An 18,593-nucleotide genomic window follows, 5' to 3' on the forward strand; every position below is an offset into this window, starting at 1 on the left:
AACAAGGGAATGAGGAGAGCACTTTTATTTGCAACTCTTTTTTTTGTGTATTCTTTTTACAATCTTTGGAAAAGTAAACAAACAACAAGCACAAAAAAGCCCCACTTTTAGAGGTTATGAGTACTATGAGTATCTTCACGTGGCTGCTGAGCCGCGGCCTGGCGGACCTCAGCACTTCTCCTGTCGGTTGGCCAGGCTGGGCTCTTCCCGCAGTCCTGGCACTCGGAGGGGATCTCTGGATGCCTGCATCCCTCTCATTGCTGATGCTTGCTCTGCTTTCTCCCAGTTTCCAGCATGTCTACAGATGGCAGCTTCGGCACAGGCAGCAGCAGCGATGCCCAGCAGAGCCTGCAGTCCTTCTGGCCCCGCGTCATGGAGGAGATCCGCAACCTCACAGTGGTGAGTGCCTCAGTGGCTCACATTGCTTCTAGAGAACCCGTGGTGGATTTCAGAATGCCTTCAGGTGTAGCTGCCTTCGGTGCTTTGAGCTAACAGGAGGTTGAGGGATTTCAGATGGTAACTCGTGCTGTTCTGCTGCTTCTCAGCTTCAGTAATACGAAATAAGTGACGAGAGTTACTTCCATGTAAGAGCACTCTTAATCCCCCTCCTTCCCCTTTATGAATTCAAACATCTGGCTATTGGCAGACGGTGGCAATTTTGTGAATGAATTTTTGGATTTCATTTTCTGTATAGAACAATTATGCTCTTTCAGAACCGCCTCCTTTGACAAGCCTGAAGTCTTGAAAATCACTTGAATGCCAAGTGCATCGTTATCACGTGCCTTATTAATTTAAAGGCATTTCATTAAAAAAAAAAAACACATAGAGGCTGAGAATAGGAATTGGACTAAGTAGCTTCTATTTTTCCATCCCCAGAAGAGAAGTGCCTGGGAACGAGGGCATATAATAAAAATTGGCTTTTGGAGAGAGATGGAGAGATGGCTGTGATGCAGCAGTCCTGCAGGCACATCCTGAGCTTGTAATGCAAGTGAAAACAAAAGAGCCCCAATTGAAGACGGGCTGTGCAAAGTGAAAACCCCAATCCAGTAGTTGGAAGATAAGCTGCTTTTTTTTCTGCCTGCGTGCAGACAGTTGGTTGAAGAAACAGATGTAGAATTTTGTATGCATAACTAGAATTAATTACTTTCTTCTTTTACTGCGTTGAATTCTTGTGTTCAAGAGCTGTAGTTTGTCTCCACATGAAAGGGGTTTATTCCACAGCTTATCAAATATTGGCAGCTTAATTTTTAACTGCTCTGTGAAGCTATTTATCGCATGGCAAGGTAGGAAGTCGCTGGAAATTAACTGGAGACACTGGAGCAGAGAGAGCAGGGAAAAGGATGAAGTGCAGAACATCTGAACGCGGCCGTTCCCAGCACAACCAAACCCTGGCACCCGTGTGCATCTTGTGCTGCCATGCGTGTGGATGGAAGCAAGCTCAGAGCTCACCTGTGTGTGCTGTGCAGCTGAGAGCAGCTGTGATGGAGGCCTGCTTTGCACAGCTCTCTGCTTTGGGGCGTTTGCAACATGCTGCCACTGGCTGGAATGCAGGGGAGGAAAAAGGGAACTGCTCTGTGAGAGCTGGGATCACTGGGCTGCCCTCCGTCCTGCAGGACAAGGGGCTGTAGGTTTCTCTTGGAGAAGCAGGAGGCAGAATGAGGCTGGAACAAGCATTGCAGCTCCGCAGAGAGCTAGAAGTGGCCTGGGAAAGTATTGAGACCTAATTTGGAAAAAAGAAAAGATGAAGAATTGGTTCTACAGTTCGTTGTGCTGGGCAGTAGCCAGTAGTGGTCACGCTTCCCTTCACCGTGGTACTTGCGTATTGATTTTGATTTATGTGACATTTGCCTGTCAGCCTTAAAGGAATAAAGGCTCTTTAAATTGCTCTGGTTTCTCCCACTGTCTCTGCTCTCTGAAGGTTTTAATAGCATTGCACCTTGTGCAGTGCACTTGTAGCTGCGAGTGTCTGCTTGCACTTCTCTTGTTCTTGGAAGTGAAATACTTAGCACCATTACGAGTTTCACCAATTAGGAATTTTGTCGTCATCTTTCCTTGAGGCCCGAAGCTCGTGGGGCACTTTAAAAAGGAATGAGCTTAACAAAATAAACTCAAGGAAATCTCTGGGATGTTTTTTCATGCCCTAGCAACCTCCCTACTTGTTTACGTGATGGTGGCTGGTGGGAAGTGCCACCCTGATGTGTGTGTGCTCAGCACAGCTCCTGCCTGCTGCCCTCTCCCAGCCCTTCCACACCAGGCCTCTGCCCTCCTGCTGCATGTACCACGTCCAAGATTCTCCCCACAGTGAGAACACAAAGGTTTTGCTGTGTTCTAATACACATCTATCATTTTCATATCTAAATTGATCACACACCCCCTGCCGGAGCGCTGGCTGTCCCACATACAGCTTCTGTACTTTATTTTAGTAGAAAATGGCATTTTCAGTATTTTTTTTTCCCTCTTTTGTTTCATTACCGTGTCTGGCAGTGCTCTCTTACCACAGAGAAGAGTTTCCTTTTGCTTTCTGTGCCATTTCTGTGGAGAAGACATTTTGTAGAAGCCCTGTGTGCGCAGGGATTCTGCATCCTGGCTCAATGGACGTAACCTCACCTTTCTCCCTCTTTGAAGGGGCCCCTGCTGGCTGCACAGCATGGATTTCTTGTTCTTCTGCACCTGCAGAGGAGGGCAGGCAGTGCTGCACTGAAGCTCGCAGCTTCCCTCACCCCTTGCATCTTCTCAGGGCTTTGTGTTGGCGTCTCAGTGCATCTCTGTTGCTGAGCAGCTGCCAGCAGTGAGCAGGGAGGGTGATTCACTGCAGTGATGGCTTCCTCTCCTCGCTGCCTCCTAAGCCATCCTTACCCTGTTCTGAGTCAGCAGTTCCCTTTGCTGGAAAATGGCAAGGAATCCATTTAAATACAGGAGTAGACAAGGTTTTGCAGGGCTCTTGACACTAAAACTGATACTGGGGAGCAGAGAAGTGCGGGTAGGGCAGAGATTTCATCCTATGGCAATATAGCTCTTATTTGCCTTCATTTCCTCTAGTGAGTCCTTGCAAATTCCATTGCTTTCTCCGTCCTAAGGCACCTAATTGAATTAGTTGCTTCAAATACACATTTCTGCATCTATTTATAACTTTAGAAACATTCTGTTCTGCAGAAGGACTTCAACTTCGAGGTGCAACTGTAAATGCAAGTGTCTGACAGAGGGCTGAGGTACCGCTGTGCTGTGTGAAGTACAGGAAGGCGGCTGGGGATGCTCAGGTCTGAGGAGGAGCTGCCCCACCTCAAAGAAAAGGAGTCGTTTCTGTCGAGTTTTAGCAGGTTCAGTTTCAAACAGCAGCAATTTGTTTTAATTTTCTTACCTCTGTCTCAAATGTGGATCTCTCTGCAGAAAGACTTCAGGGTTCAGGAGCTGCCCCTGGCTCGGATTAAGAAGATAATGAAACTGGATGAAGATGTGAAGGTACCCTCATGGCTTCTGTCTGAAGTGTTTATGACCCTTTTGGTGGATGCTGTAGCTGTAATTCCTTGCAATTCATTACTTGTTATTGTCGTTGTTTATCATTATTTTTAAGGTACTTTACAGAACAATTACTGGAATGCACCATTAGCTGGCCTGGTGTAATTAAACTGAACTGGGGAAGCAAGATCACTTGGGATCTTTGCTGAAGACTTTTTCAGTTCTGCTTTCTTTTGTTAAACACCAATCTGCTGCATAACTCTGGGTGTTTCCTGGCTGCTTGGCTTTTTTTTCCTAGTGCTGATCCATCTTTTCTCACATCTCCTTGTTTTTCTTGACTCTTCCTTTCACAAAGCTGTAGAAGGTTCACGTGGGCAGTGACAGCACTGAAAGGTGCTGTGCTGCTCTGTGGAAAAGTGGGGAAAAGTAATAACTTAGGTAGGTAACATTGGTTTGGTAGTGATACTTGAGCTGAATCTTTGACTTGGATCTGATAAAGTCAACTGGTGAAAGGTTGGAGGCATAAAAGGAAGGGGGGAGAATGGAGCGCGTGTTGAGTCTTGCGCTGCCCCAGCCCTCCTGTTTGTTTGAATAGGAAGAGGCCCTCAGACGTGAAGAGAGAAAAGAATGGTTTGCACTCTTATTCTCAATGTGACACCATCCTTCTCCTAGGACAGCCTTTAAATGTTAAATGAGAGTCAGAAAAAGGCGTGTGTTGTCTCCCTGTCCAAGGGAGCTATTCTGTCAGCTGCTGCCACAAGGAACCCAACCCCCTCAGGTCCCAATTTATGTCTGAAGCGAGTGAGTGCCAGCTTTGTGGTAATGAAGGGAAGGTGAGATTTAAGAGGGAAAAGAGTCTTTGGCATTCCTTCTGGTGTTATTTAAGAAGCCTGCACTGGGGATTCAGCACTAATGCCAAGCCAGCTAATAACGAAACTGCTCAACGTGAGCAAAACTTGAGCGAGATGCTTTTTAAGGGAAAGGAATTTGGTGAGGCGCATGGTCTTTATCTGTGTCTCCAAACCTCCTTTGCAATTTCTGCATTCATTTCAGATTATCTTAGTGTTACAACTATAAAGTAAGGGCCAGGCTCTCTTCAGCTTCTCGTTCAGTATCACTTGCGTGTGCCCAGCGCTGCCAGCAGAAGCTGCTGGGTGATGCCCACAGCTGAGTACAGCCTGCTGCAGCAATTCAGAGCTGCTGGCTCAACACAACCCGACACGAAGAGGCAGCACCTGACCAGGTGTGTGCAGCAGGCTGTGAAGGCAAACTGCCTGTGGTCAGTGCTCTTGGCACTGCGTCTGACTGGAGGCAATTTGGGCTGTCAGACCGGGGATCTGATGGGGAAATTCCCCAAACTTCACTGGTAGGCAACACAGCCGTTCAGATTTGAGTAACATTACGCAGTCACCTTGACTTTGCTGCATCGGAGTCTTGATAGTAACTTCAAAAAATGTGTGCATTTAATTACAGATGATTAGTGCTGAGGCCCCTGTGTTGTTCGCCAAGGCAGCTCAGATATTCATAACAGAACTGACGTTGCGAGCCTGGATCCACACAGAAGACAACAAGCGCAGGACTCTGCAGGTAACAGCAGCTCCTACCTGGCCTTCAGCAGCTTCAGAAACTGTTTCCAACTTTTGTTTTCATAATAGGAGGCATGCTTTGTAAACAGAGGCTTCTATCACCAGGAACCTGGGTACAAAGCACGTTGCCCACTGTGGTTGTGCTACCTAAGTGCTTTTTGCTTAACTTGGTTTTAAAAACAAACAACAGCCATATAAAGAAAGAAAAAAAGCAGCAGCTGTCTGCTAATGGTGACCTGCTCTGATCCCTTAGGATATCTGTATCTGTTGGACTTCTGGCTGTTTTGTTTTTCAGCAGTAATTCTCCTAAGGCAGGCTTGTAGATGTTAGTTGGGGTCCAGAGATGAGAACAAAAATGGTTCCTCCTGAGCTCTGATGCAGGGATTGCCGTAGTGGCAGGCAGACAAGTGTGATTCCAGCCCAAAGGCGTCCTGTTGGCTGGGTGTCTGACCACTGAATCCTCACTAATTGAGGCCAGTGCCAGTTCCTTAACCTGGATTTTAATGCAGTTACTGTGGGAAGGATGTATTTGATGCACAGAGCAAGGACAAGGTGCTGCGTAAGCAGCAAGTGTCGACTCAGGCATGTCCTGCTAACAACTTTCAAGCTGTTATTTCAGAGTTGCACTTAGATCCTGATCCTAATGTACAGGACCTTTAATTGACCCAGGTTTCAATTTAGGAGTGCTTTGCCTTCCCCAGCAGCTGCCATCGTAGAACAGCTGCTCTCCGCATGGGCAGTGCAGTGCAGCTGGAGGAATGCAGTCTTTGCTTATCAACTATTTGGGCAAAAATGTAGAGTGGAGAGGTCTGAGTTATGGGAGGAAATTGGATTGAGCCCAGCCCTCAGCACGGAGAACGGAATGGGAGAGACATCTGTTCAGTCAAAGGTTTCTTCCTGGTGAAGATCCGGCTGTAATATATGTAATATATGTAATATATGCTGCCCGTGGAACAGAAATGTCTCTCTTGTGCCTTCTGCATGATCATTGTTTGCAATTAAATGCCAAGGCAGCGCAGGGTTTGGAAATGTCAGCTAGGCTGAAATGTGAGGATGGATGGTCGTAATGTCACCACGCATCAGGCAGTGCTGTCCCAGCTCCTGTTCATAGAAATGCTTTACAAATTTACCTTCCGTTAATGAAAACGAGGCTTTTAAGAGCTTCTTGAGTCAGCCCTGCTTTTTAAGGTGATTTGCTGGGATGTTAAACTGACACAGAGCGTTTAATTTTTTTCTTTTTAAGACTTTCAATCTTTTTTCACTTCTTTTTAATCGTGGGGTTGCTGGAGATCTTAAGCAAACCCTGCAGTGGTGCCTTCTGCTGGCTGCCCCTGTTCAGGTCGGCAGCACTTTGACCTAATGCTAATGTTTGGATTTCTCCTTTTGGTGGAGATAAGAAAGAAAAGTTTCTCTAGATAAACTTTTTATCCTTATATGCATGAAAGCAGCTTGGAGAAGCTGTTTGCCTTGCCAGTGTTTCTTAGAAGCTCACTGGCTCTTGCGCATCCTCTCTCTGATACCTTTGGCCACTTTGCTAACTCTGGGTTTTTATCTTGCTGCTTTCTCTTAGCCCTTCTACAGGCTGCATTTTGTTCTCTCTACATCTCTCAGGATTCCCCTGCCCCAAATAAGACCCTGTAATTCTGTGTCTTTTTCTCACCAAACGCATAGGTTCCACCTAGGGGAGGTTCTGTAAAAGCTGAAGTGTAATGAACACCCCTGATTAAAAAGCTCTGCTTTGTTTGTCTCGGGACAGAACACGCTTCTAAAGCTGAAAAGTGCTTTTTCTTGTTGCTGTTGTAGAGGAACGACATTGCCATGGCAATTACAAAGTTTGATCAGTTTGACTTTCTGATTGACATCGTCCCAAGAGATGAGCTGAAGCCTCCGAAGCGTCAGGTGAGACAGAGCAGCTGCCCTGTTGGCTGTCCTTTCCGTGGGGTGGTTTCACTCTAATTGTTAGGGAGCTGATAACGAGTACAGAGTCTCAGATTTAGACACGTTTGTGCCCCTTTGTGCATGTTTCTTCTTCATAGTGTTCAGATTCTCAATTGTCTTTGGTGCAAATAGAGGGGTGATGACAGAAGCCCGACTCAGGCACTTACCGAAGCAACAGAAACATTTCTAAACAGCTCTGAGAACAAACATGAGCACTATTAAAAATGTTCAAAACTGTGCTGACTCTGCATCCTTTGGCTGCCATGAAGCAACCCAGGCAGCTTTGCCCAGCAGTGCCACCTCCCGCGTCCTTCAGGGCAGTCGTTGCTGCTGTAAACATCCTTGACTGGAAGCTGTGAGGTGTCAGCGGGAGCTTTCAGTCGGATGTTTACAGCTGCAGGCTGCTGCAGTCACCTGGGTGCTGCTGCCCCGTGGAAGCCAGCAGACGTTGCTCCAGGAGCTCTTGTTGCCCTCGTGTGCCAGACGGTGCCCAAAGTGCAGCGCAGTGGGGCTGCAGCTCAGTCGCCCCATGGCTCGCCGTTGCTTCACGTGCACAGAGGCAGATCCTGCACTCGGCTGGGCTGTGTCTGCCTGCTTCCCTCAGCTGCTTTTCAGATGCCTTTGGAGGTCTTTGAAAGGTTCAAGACTTTAACATGTCTTCTTCGAGTGCTGCTGGAAAGACTGGAGAACTGTAACACAGCTTCCTGGCAAGTGCTTTACTTGGAAGCTCTGCTTTGATGTGTTTCTCGTATTCCATTATAAGTCAAACATACAAGAAGTACCTGCTGTGAACAGAGATGCTGCTCCCATGGTAGACCTGGAGTTTGAAAGCTGCTGTTTCACTTTCCATCTGGAAATGACAGAATTGTTTGGGTTGGAAGGGACCTTTAAAGGCCAGCTGCTCCAGCTGCCTGCAGACAGGGACCCTCGCAGCTCCATCAGTGCTCACAGCCCCCCAGCCCAGCCTTGGCACTCTCCAGGAGCACAGCACCACACTCCTCTAGTGACCAGTGCCACTCCTCACCAGCCTTGCTGTACAAAAGACTTCCTTGCATCCAATCTACATCTCTCCTTTTTTAATGAGAAACCATTTCCCTTGCTCCTATCCCAGCAGACCCCGCTATGTCCTCACGGTTCTACTGAAGTGGCTGCAGTGGGAGCTTGCCTGTATCTGGTTTGATACAGAGATGCCAAAAGATTCACTCTGAACACAGCTGAATCATGAGAAATGCTGCTAAGGGGAGAAGTCTGATGCAGAAATCCAGCGTAGGTTGGGACTTTTCAGTGGAAAATATTTCTCTTCTTCCACAGTGCTGAAGAATAGCTGCCCATAGGCTGACAGGCTGCCCTTTTTGGCTGGGGGTGCAATCTGTGCTTTAGCACGGGCAGGACTGTTTGACAACTTGGTGCTGCTTACGAGGAAGAGCTGAGGAGGGAACCATGACTGTTATGTTGCTCTGGTAACTGAAGCTACGGCTTGGAAATACAAGATGCCCAACGATGGGGTAGAGCTTACTTCATGCAGATTTGTATTTAAAGTCATTTTTGTGTGTAGCAAGGAAAATTTGAACCTGGAATAGATGCTGATGTCCTTAATTGAGGGTTCAGCGAGCAGCAGGGTTGGAGCTCTATAGAAATAGGGTACCTAAGGACTGGGCTTTACAGAAACAGCCATGGCTCTTCAGTGCTTGCAGTTTTATGACTCGTTGGAGAATTGTCCTGTTGAATACATACTTACATTTATTATGAATCCCTCCTGTAGAGGATTTGATGAAGCGAGCAGGAATTAATTGTGTGCTGCTGTGTGAAGGAGGTGCTGTAAGTGGCCGTGGTACTGCGGGGTGCTGCTGGGAGCCAGGCTCAGTCACTTCTTCATTACAGCCAGCTGCCAGCAGCGTAACCTTTGGGGTGTCATTTCCTGGTATGCTGTTAGAAACCTGGTGAGTGGCTCAGAGTCCCTCTGAGAGCTGAGCACTGAAGGGAAGGGGCTCTCCTACCCACGCCTGATGCCCATCTGGGCAACGTACACTAGTTTTGTTTAATGGAAGTTCTTTTTCTGCCCAGCTGGATGCACTGAAGGTAAGCCAGCCTCTTCTGATGCAGGGGAATGGAGCAGACTTGTGTGACGTGGCCCCTACCATGCTGTAGCACGTGTAAACATCCTACACTCTCAGCTGTGAACTCGAGGTGGCTGGGAGAGGATTGTTTACGCCTTCTGCCATGGAGTGAACGTCTGGTGAGCTGTGTCTTCTGCTGGGCTCAGGGTCCAGTGCTCCTCTGGGAGCTCAAGAGGTGCGATTCTCGAGCGTTCACCGCTTGTCACATAGCATAATCTCCCCAGATCTACTTTGCATTAAATATCTTGAGTTATAAGGTGCTTTTCTCTTCCAAAGGCATCCATAGATGAAACAAGATGGCAGTACAACAGCCTGTGCTCCTGACAGCAAGCTAGAGCAGAAGCTGTTGTTCTTTACACTCATGAGATATCCCTGCTTCCTGCAGAATCAGGCTGTCAGGCCGTGACATGAGACAAAGTTGTTGTTATTCTGCAAAAGCTGGATTTCAATAAGGAGACCAAGGCCCTGCAGTGTGCATCGAGTGCATGGCTTCTGTTCCCAGGGGTTTGACATCAGAGCTGGGCTAACATCTGTGTTGGGCACATGGGCTAAGGAGAAGGCTTTGCTGGCAGATGAGGCTCTGCAGGTCTTCCTTGTGCACTGCAATTCATTCTGTGCTAAGATAATGATGATGGAATTTGCTGATGAGGAGCTGTGTGGATTTCAGCTGTGGTCATTTTATACGTTTGCTTCTCATGATGAAATTGGTGACTCCATTATTATGTGTGGGATACTGGAAATGGTTTTGATTTCCTTCCAGCTTCATAAATGAGGAAACCTCATTTGAGTGATCATTTTTGAGTCACTTGAGTTAAGCTGTTAGAAGGGAGGCACTGGAGGCACCTTGGTGCTTGTGGGGGTGCTCAGCGGTGGCTGGGCTGGGCAGCTGGGGGTTCCCTCCTCATTTACCCACTCTGTGCTGTGCTGCAGGAAGAGGTCCGTCAGGCTGTGACCCCGGCTGAACCCGTGCAGTATTATTTCACCCTTGCTCAGCAGCCTGCTGCAGTGCAGGTCCAGGGGCAGCAGCAAGGACAGCAGACCACGACATCTACAACCACCATCCAGCCAGGGCAGATCATCATTGCACAGCCTCAGCAGGGGCAGGTGAGTGTGGGCAGAGCTCGGGGCTGTGCTGTGTGCTGGGGACCCTTGGCTCACTGCAGTGTCCTGTTCTCCCTGCTGCCAGCAGTGCCACAGAAATGGGTTTTCCTTTGCAACGTAAGGAGCTGAATTGTGTTGACCCAGTGAGCAAAGCAGAAATATCCTTTGAATCTCCGTGCTGTAGGTTATGTTGTTTTGTGGGAGTGCAGTGCACTGTTAGCCCAGAGTGAGTCACAACAGCCATAGGACACATTCTGTCTTTTCCACATGCAAGTGAAGCTGTAATGATTTTTGAGCTCTGCAGTCAGCAGTGTTATTGTTACACTGTAGTTTTGATGGTTTTTTCCCTTCCTCTCCCTGCCTTTCTTAATAGCATATTGAATGCCACGGTGAGGTTAGCACGGCACCCTTTGTTTGTCTGGATGAGCACTGCTCTGGCAGGAGGCTGCCCTTGCCCAGTGCCAACCACGACACCACTGCCATCTTCAGAGCTCTGAGATCTCAATTTGAAATGCATGCATTTTCTTGAACATATTTGGCTTGTCTCATGAGTACCTGTGCCAAAGAGTGGCTATCTGCAAAACCAGAACACAGGACTCCCTCTTCGTAGTGTTGTTACAGGGTGTGCAGGACGCCCTAAAGCCAGGATCACGCGGGTCTTGCTGCGGTGACTGAAGCATCAGTGAGGAGCAGCGGGGCTCAGCAGCAGCCCTGCGGCCTCAGCCCTGTTCTGAACGCAGCCCTGTGCCAATGCAGGTGGGAGAAGGCCAGCAGGTGCAGATTGTGCAGGCCCAGCCGCAAGGACAGAGCCAGCAGGCGCAGAGCGGGACGGGGCAGACCATGCAGGTCATGCAGCAGATCATCACCAACACGGGGGAGATCCAGCAGATCCCGGTAAGCCGTCGTGGGGCTGGGAGTGAGGTGAATGCAGCTGCTTCAGCGTGGGGCTGTGTGTGTTTGTGTGCCTTCAGAGCTGTGCAAGGAGGTTTGGGCTGCGCGCGTTTCCTGCGCTGGGAGAGAAAAGGAGCCGGGTGTGACATGAAGGGGGAAATAAACTCAGGCTGTGCAGTGCCAGCGCCACTGCTACCCATGGGTGGAATAGCGTTAATAGGAGGCAGGACAGAAAGCACTTCCTGCATAAATTAGTTCTCCACGACAGTGTGCTTGCAATAAAACCTAATTAACTTGTGTTGCCTTTACTCGGTTCTGCCTCTGCAACCCGGAGCCACGGCCTGTCGGACCGAGTGGGAAAAGTGCTGCCTGTGAGTCATTAACCAACTCCTACGTCACAAAAAAGCATTTCTACAGCGTAGTCTGAGCTGATGGCAGGAATGGCTTTGTGCTACCAGGAGATTTCTTCTCACTTTCACGTTAACGTAAGGCTGCTGTGCCCTAAGAATGGGATTTTGAGTGCACAGCGAGCCGTGAATTCTGGCATGTGTCCTGGGTAAACACGTGGCTCCCAAAGTGTCATTTTCCCCCTCTTTGTAGCTTGGAATGCCAACAAAGCTGAGCCTTTTGGTTCCCACCTGAAAAATTTCACACGCCTTACAATAAAAGTCGATAAAATCCTTCCAGTTCCACGCACTCAACCAGCAGCACAGGGGTCAGACAGGTGACCGAGACGAGCGCTTCGCTTTGTCTGTGATTCCTCTTGCTGTTACGAGGCTGACCAGCTGCACAGAGCTGATCTCACCCAGGCTGAGGTTTGCTCAGCGTCCCTTTGGCAGATGTTTGTGCTTTGACAGAGCATCTCGAGGAAAGCGAAGGCTCTGCGTGCTGCCACATTCTCCCAGTTCACTTCCCTCTTCTCATCTCTGCAATCCTCAGCTGATTCCTACACCAGGTGTTGATCAGGAGGGACAAGACTGCTTGCCAAACGTGCTGCTTTACCACCAGCAGCCTTTTTCCTTCTCCACGTTCTTCACTGCCTTTCTCTTGCATTTTTGTCCTCCTTTTCTTTATGGAAGTCTCTCTTGGACGCTTCTTAAAAGCATTTTGGATAGAGATCTCTACCCCTGCCTGGGTGAATCTGGCGTAACAGAGCAGCAATAAAAGAAGTTCAGGCTTGTTTTGCAGTCGTCCCCAGTGCAAGCTGTAAGTCCCTGTAGGAAAGGGACCTGGAGATTTGCAGGGGGGAAAGAATTCTTTATAAAGCAGCTTTGGAAGGGGCTGAAGCATTCTGCAGGAAATGCCATTCTCCACCCAGGTGATGCTGTTTTAATTGATGGCGTGCTTTATGAACGAGCCACTGGAGGCTTTTTAATTAACACCTGCTTTTGGCCAGGAGAATTCTTCCACCTCATCTTGCCTGGCAGCAGTGGGGCTCGTGGCCATCCTCAGGCACTGCTGGGGTTGCAGTTGGGATGGAGCTGCCTGAGTGGGCATCTGTTGTGCTGGGGATGCTTGGGTTCCTCGTGAGCGTAAGGCGATAAAGCAGAGTACCTCAGGAGGGGTGTTACAGTGAAATACAGTCATCACTCCAGTACCTAGGAGAAGTGCTGCCTTGACAGTAATTAATGTGATTCCTCTTAATTGCAGCATGTTGAAGAACCACAGCCTGTGCTGGAGGAAACACCTTTCCCTTTGCTTCCAGCAAATGAAATGCAGCAGAGCAGGAGCCACACAGCCAGCATGAGAGCAGAGTGCCTGGGAGCACGCTGTGTGCACCCACAGTTACAGTCCTTGCTCTGCTCACTGCTGCTCTCTGTTCTGCTCTCTTTCTGCTCCTCTTTTATCCTTTCTCCCCTAAATCTCCTTCCTATCTTGGTGCAGTCAGTGTTACCTTCTGGCAGCTCTTTCCACTCCGCTCTCTGGTAGCGTTCAGCTCCAAATCTTCCTTAACACAAACACAGAAGGCTGAAACACAGAGCTGGTAGCATCTGCTAGCATAGGAGTGGTGGGAGAACGGCCTCAAACAAGCAGAGTAGAGCTGGAAGGAAGGCAGGAAATGCATCCATCACAGAGCAGCCGTTTGTTTGCCCACGTGAATTCTGTGTTCAATTTCATCCACGCCTTCACCTTGACCTCACGGGGCGAATCTTTGGAGGTTGCCCTCATTTCTGGAGGCGCTGTGTGTGAATTGCTTCCATCGCTGCTGGGAGCGTGGTTGAGATGGAAGCAGGAAGCTGCAGTGTGGAGAACTTGCTCAGCAGGCAGAGCTCAGTGCAGAAATGGAGTCTTTGCTGAGATGTGTGCTTGCGTGGGGTCCATTTGCTCATGAAATAACATTGGTGCAGCTGGGTTCAGCAGCGGGAGGCAGCAGGGCTGTGTGCCAGCAGCTCCTGGTCCCTGAGCGGTGCTCAGGTGCTCTGCACGCCTTCCTTGCCCCTCCTTAAAAACAAAAAGCACCTCAAAGTGTTTTGGATGCAAGGCACCGTAAGGCTGTGAACCAAAATGTTCTGAAGTTCAACAGCGCAGCACCAGGAACTCAATGGCAGTCAGACACGTGGGGACCTTTCCATCACCTCTCGGTGTGTCCCACCAGCTGCCTCTGCCACAGACTGAGAGCTGAGGGCACTAAGATGGCTCTGCTCAGACCCCTCAGGCATCCAAGATCCAGGCTGTAGGAAATAAATGAACTTGCATTGGAATGTGACACAGAACTGACACGAGCCAGGTAAAGAAGAGTTGCACTTCAGGGCTGCAGATATTGTGGTATACTTCTGTCATCTCTGCTGCCTTCAATGATTTGAAAATGTCCTGTGTTTCCCTTGTGTTTTTGGCAGCACATAGTAGGGGTGTCATGATGTGCAGCTAGCTCAGAGGAGCCTCTGTGTGTGAGATGAAAGGCTGAGCAGTCGCTGCATTCTGGTGACTGAGAGGGAAAACAAGTGTTACAGTGCTCCGAGACGTAGCACTCAACATGCTTTAGCTACTAACTGGCCTTTTGTCCTGGAGAAGGAAGCGCTGTGCTTCTTCAGGTTCTCCTTGCAGAGCCTGGAGGAGTTCTGGGGCCTTGGCTCTTGCCCTGTGCTAATTCCTCTCCCCCACCGCTGCTCGGCTGGAGCTCCCCAGTCTCATCTGTTACCTGGCTTCTGTTGTGGAAACGAGAAGGCAAGTTGGTGTGTTTCAGGTTACACAGTTACCTGTTTAATTTTCTTTCCCTGCCCCCTCCGCTTGTCTCCAGGTTCAGTTGAATGCTGGCCAGCTGCAGTATATCCGCTTAGCCCAGCCTGTGTCAGGCACCCAGGTAGTCCAGGGGCAGATCCAGACGCTTGCAACCAATGCCCAGCAGGTATGCGCTCCGACAGCAGGGCTGGCCTTTGCTGTTATGGTGTTGTTCCCTAACTCCTGAAACTGCAAACTCTGGTGGAATTTACCAACTCTTGGGCCAGGGATCCTGAGTTTCTTTTCTTCCTGTTTACCTTCATCAGAATAACAAAGCGAGGAGCGCAGCGGATGTTTCCTTTACCTGTGTGTGAAAGCTGCATGCTGTGTGTGTGTGTCTTGCTGCATAAAGCCCTTGCTGCTTCTGAGCTGGCTGCAGGTTTATCAGCCTTTTCTTTACTTCTGGTTGGGTGAGGGAGGAGCAGCAGCTCTCAAAGCTCTGCAGCAGTGACACATCAAGGCCAGCCCTGCAGCCGCCAGGTTGGCTCGTGATCTCTGGGGCTGCTCATTAAGGGATTCTGCTCTGCCTTCAGAGGACAGGAGGGCTGCTGCTTCCCTGACATCCTGGAGGCCGCAAGGTTCTCCTTGTGAAAGCCAGACGTGCTTTGTGAGCACTCAGTCCCTGTCCTTTGTTCCTGACTGCAGTCAGGACCAACGTGAGCACAGGCTGCTGCCCTGCAATGTCTCCCCCCCCCTCACGGCGGGGCAGTGAAGCTTGCAAGAGTGGAAAAGCTCTGAAGGGCTGAGGCAGGATGTTGTCTGTGGGTTCTGAGCCTCCCCAGAGCTCCGTCCCTGACTGCCCTTCTCTCGTCCTCGCAGATAACGCAGACAGAAGTCCAGCAGGGGCAGCAGCAGTTCAGCCAGTTCACAGACGGGCAGGTAAGAGCTCGGGCCGTGTTGGTGCCGCATGCCTTCAAGCTGGAAGGACTGTTTGGGTTTGTTCTGGATATCAGCTCTTCAGGTAAAGCGCTGCTACCGCAGCCAAACCTGAAGCAGAGGCAGAATAATGGATCCTGGCCACTCCTGATGCAGGTGGATTCCTCAGCGCTCTGTTTGCTCCAGATTAACGCAGCCCATTTTAGTCCTGACCAGCTTTCAAATACAGGTCTGAACGTTTAGCCTGGCTGTTGTGTGAGCAGCACGAGCTCAGTCTGAGCATCAGGAATGGCCAGAATGATGTACGATGCAGTGATAAATGTCCGATTCACGGCCTGGTGCCGGGGACAGATTTCACACAGGCCTGAGAGCTGCTCAGGCTTCGTGCCCACAGCGGCGCTGCGTGAGAGCTGACCTCCCTTCCCCTCCTTCTGTCTGCCAGCAGCTCTACCAGATCCAGCAAGTGACCATGCCTGCAGGCCAGGACATCGCGCAGCCCATGTTCATCCAGTCCACCAACCAGAGCTCGGATGGCCAGGCCACGCAGGTGGCGGGGGACTGAGCGGCAGCCCTGTGTGGGGAAGCAAACACGTGCCAGCTTCACCCGGCCTGGTCTGAGGAATGCGTTGCTTCTGCGTCTCCGTACTTGACAGCGAGCCTCCAGCAGGCTGCGGTCTCTGGTGCACCATACGCCTTCGTCTGGTGGGTATGAGAGCATATCCAGCAGACACAAGAATGCAAGATTTTTATTTTTGGAAGTCCATATTTCAGTGCGTTCAGCTGCTCCTTCAAAGCCCGCGAAACTGAAGGGAGCCGATGGAATTCGGAGCATCTCATTGAGCAGCGGTGAAAGGCTCTGACCTGGGGAAATGATTCAAGGGTTGCTGCAGGAGCTTCCTGCCTGGTGCTCCGTTTGTGTTTCCCCCCGAATAGAGCTAGGTTCAGTGCTGCCATCTCAGTGGTCTGTTACGGGTGGGAGGGGGGAGCGTGTCTGTGTGTTGGGTTGCCTCTCCTGCCTCCTTTTTTGGTAAGCCGGAGCATTGAATATATGCAGCTAGGGGGCAGGGAGTGGGGGCAGAGTAATTAAAGTGAAAACAAAAACATTCCTTGTATTATGACTGTGTTTTCTAAAGACAAAATGATTCTTGAATTTGACCTGGTTTATTCCAGAGATGCTAATGGCGTCCGGATGAACCCCAACCCCCGTTCACTGTTGTTCTGGCTTCGGTCGATGCATGTAATATAAGCTTCCTCAAACAAAATAAATTCCCTTTGTAAGATAACGCGTGCCCTGTCGTTGAGAAGCAGAGCCTGGCGGTGAGAAGCAGCGAGGAGCGCGGCGCTGCAGCGATGCTGGTGGCAGCACGGCCGGGCGGAGCTCGTGGCCGGAGCTCGGTGAGGTTTTGCAGCTCCTCATCGTTGTGTCGGGCGGCCTGGAGGGGCTCCGCGCTGTTGGCAGAGCGCGAGGGCAGCGGCAGCGCCGGCAGCTCGGCTTTGCTGCTGATGGAAGAGCTGAGCTGGCCGTGCTTCGGCGGCGTGAGAGCCGGGAAACCGCTGCGGGAATGGGGGGAGAAGCGCAGCGCCCGAGTGGAGCGGAGCGGTGCGGGGTGCGCGCTCAGTGCGGGGAGCGCGGCCGCCAGGGGGCGCCCGCGGGCGGCTGCGGTTGAGCTGCGCGCTGCGAGACCCCCGGCTCGTGGGGCTGGAGCTGCGCGCCGGGCTCTGCCGAAGGAAAACTCTTTCCCCCAAAGCAGCGGCGTGTGATGCGTTTGCTGGAAAGAGTTTAAATGTGAATGGGGGGAAAAAAGGAGGAAAGGATCCCTCGTGTCCTTCTGGAAAGGCAGGAAGTGGGGGTGAGGTGGTGCGGCTGAAGGGAGAGTGGTTTCTGTGGGAGCCCCAACGGGGGATGCTGAGGATGCTGAGGATGCTGAGGATGCTGAGGATGCTCCCCACGCGGCATCGTCCCCAGGGCTGCCTGAAATCGGAGCTCCGCTCTGCGCAGGTAGCACTGGAGCTGGCAGTGTTGACACAGCTCATAATGGAGATAAGGCATCCCAGAGCAGTGCCCTCACTGCCTCCAGCAGCAGCGCTGTTATGAAGATAGCTGAAATCGTTGGGCTGTCACAGGTACTGTAAACCCCAGGCGTTAATAAGAGCCAGATCTCCCATATAAGGCTGCGTGTGCTGCTCCGATCCCTTTGGTCCCCACTCATAGGAGAAATGGTTTGGGACCCATTTCAGTGGCTGCTTTCTAACCTGGAGCTGGCGGGGCAGAGCCTGGGCACGCTGCTGGGCGGCACACACAGCACAATGCAGCCGGCAGCCTCAGCTTTGGGTCTGAGCACAGTGCAGCATCTCTGTCTGCCCCGCTCAGTGCCTCCCCCCCAGGAGCAGTTTCTGTGCCTCCTGGTTGGGATGAGCTCAGCACAGCCGCTGTGTGGGTGACAACGGGCAGCTGATGCTGGGGAAAGTTGCACTGTGCTGCTGACAGCTGCTGTGCCCCGGGGTGCACATCTCAGGCTGCCCTGCCGGAGGAAAACACAGCCATGAAGGTCACAGTGCTGCCAGGGGCTCCAGGCACGATGAAGAAGTGCTCAGTGACTCTGTCCCAACAGGGATCAGCCACCACGGTGGGAAATGGGGTCCATGGGAGCACAGCTGATGTGGCTGAGGCCTTTCTGAGGAGCTCGTGCTCAGCTCTTCCCTTCCAAGCACCACAAGCTCTGGGGATCCTCGCCCAGGGGCTCTGCAGGACCTCGTGCTGCAGCACACGGCGCTGAGGCTGCGCTGGGCAGAACCAGAGACCACGCAGGCACAGCAGCTCAGGGTCTGCCTTCAGCCTCCCATGTGCTGGAGCTCAGCAGCTCCAGGCTGGCTGCTGCCCTGGGCTGAGCCCAAGCCTCACGCAGATGCAGGTGCTGCACGGCTCCTGCAGCTCCCAGCACAGCATCCCTCACACCGTGGGGCTGCTCGCATCCTCCTCTCCACCACAGCAGCCCCAGGACCTCCCAGCACCTCCATCCAGGGCACCGAGCCGGGGCTTTGCTCCTCCCCATCGCAGCCCCCATCCTGCAGTGCCCCCATCCCACCCCCTTCCCCCCCAAACCAGCAGCTCTGCAGCTGCATACCAGGGCTGCAAAACTTACTGGAAATCCTGTAGATGCAAATCCCGGCCTCCCATCCGTGCCAGGAATTTGAGCTGCAATCCCAAGAGGGCAGCAGGCTCCAGGCACGCAGGCCTCCCCGCTCTCATTGCCCAGCATCCAAAATGCTCTTTAAGGCCAGACTGGAGGAGGCGCTGCTCGCAGCCGCCTGCCGGCTTCCCCAGCCCCATTTCTGGGGCCGTGCCCGTTGATGGCAGCTGGCCGCCCGCAGCTCCAGCAGTGGCAGAGATGCCCCGCGTGTGCGTGCA

The 18,593-nt window shown here is 51.3% G+C and overlaps 1 protein-coding gene across 8 annotated transcripts in view; it reads left to right on the top strand.

Annotated features, from left to right (window-relative positions):
• The window catches only part of NFYC (nuclear transcription factor Y subunit gamma), a 27,411-nt gene extending 10,944 nt beyond the window's left edge, over positions 1–16,467 (top strand). For 5 of the 8 annotated variants that reach the window (XM_048925497.1, XM_048925499.1, XM_048925500.1 and 2 more), the window contains exons 2-10: positions 287–399; positions 3,388–3,459; positions 4,930–5,043; positions 6,846–6,941; positions 10,028–10,201; positions 10,955–11,092; positions 14,328–14,435; positions 15,128–15,187; positions 15,627–16,467. In XM_048925497.1, coding sequence (XP_048781454.1) covers positions 295–399; positions 3,388–3,459; positions 4,930–5,043; positions 6,846–6,941; positions 10,028–10,201; positions 10,955–11,092; positions 14,328–14,435; positions 15,128–15,187; positions 15,627–15,746 — 987 coding nt within the window. In that variant the 5' untranslated portion in view covers positions 287–294 and the 3' untranslated portion in view covers positions 15,747–16,467. The remainder of the gene's footprint in view (positions 1–286; positions 400–3,387; positions 3,460–4,929; positions 5,044–6,845; positions 6,942–10,027; positions 10,202–10,954; positions 11,093–14,327; positions 14,436–15,127; positions 15,188–15,626) is intronic. The other 3 variants (XM_048925495.1, XM_048925501.1, XM_048925502.1) reach the window with 3 other exon arrangements.
• The last annotated feature ends 2,126 nt before the right edge of the window (positions 16,468–18,593 follow it).

The sequence above is a fragment of the Lagopus muta genome, chromosome 23 (assembly GCF_023343835.1).
Source record: "Lagopus muta isolate bLagMut1 chromosome 23, bLagMut1 primary, whole genome shotgun sequence".
NCBI lineage: Eukaryota > Metazoa > Chordata > Aves > Galliformes > Phasianidae > Lagopus > Lagopus muta.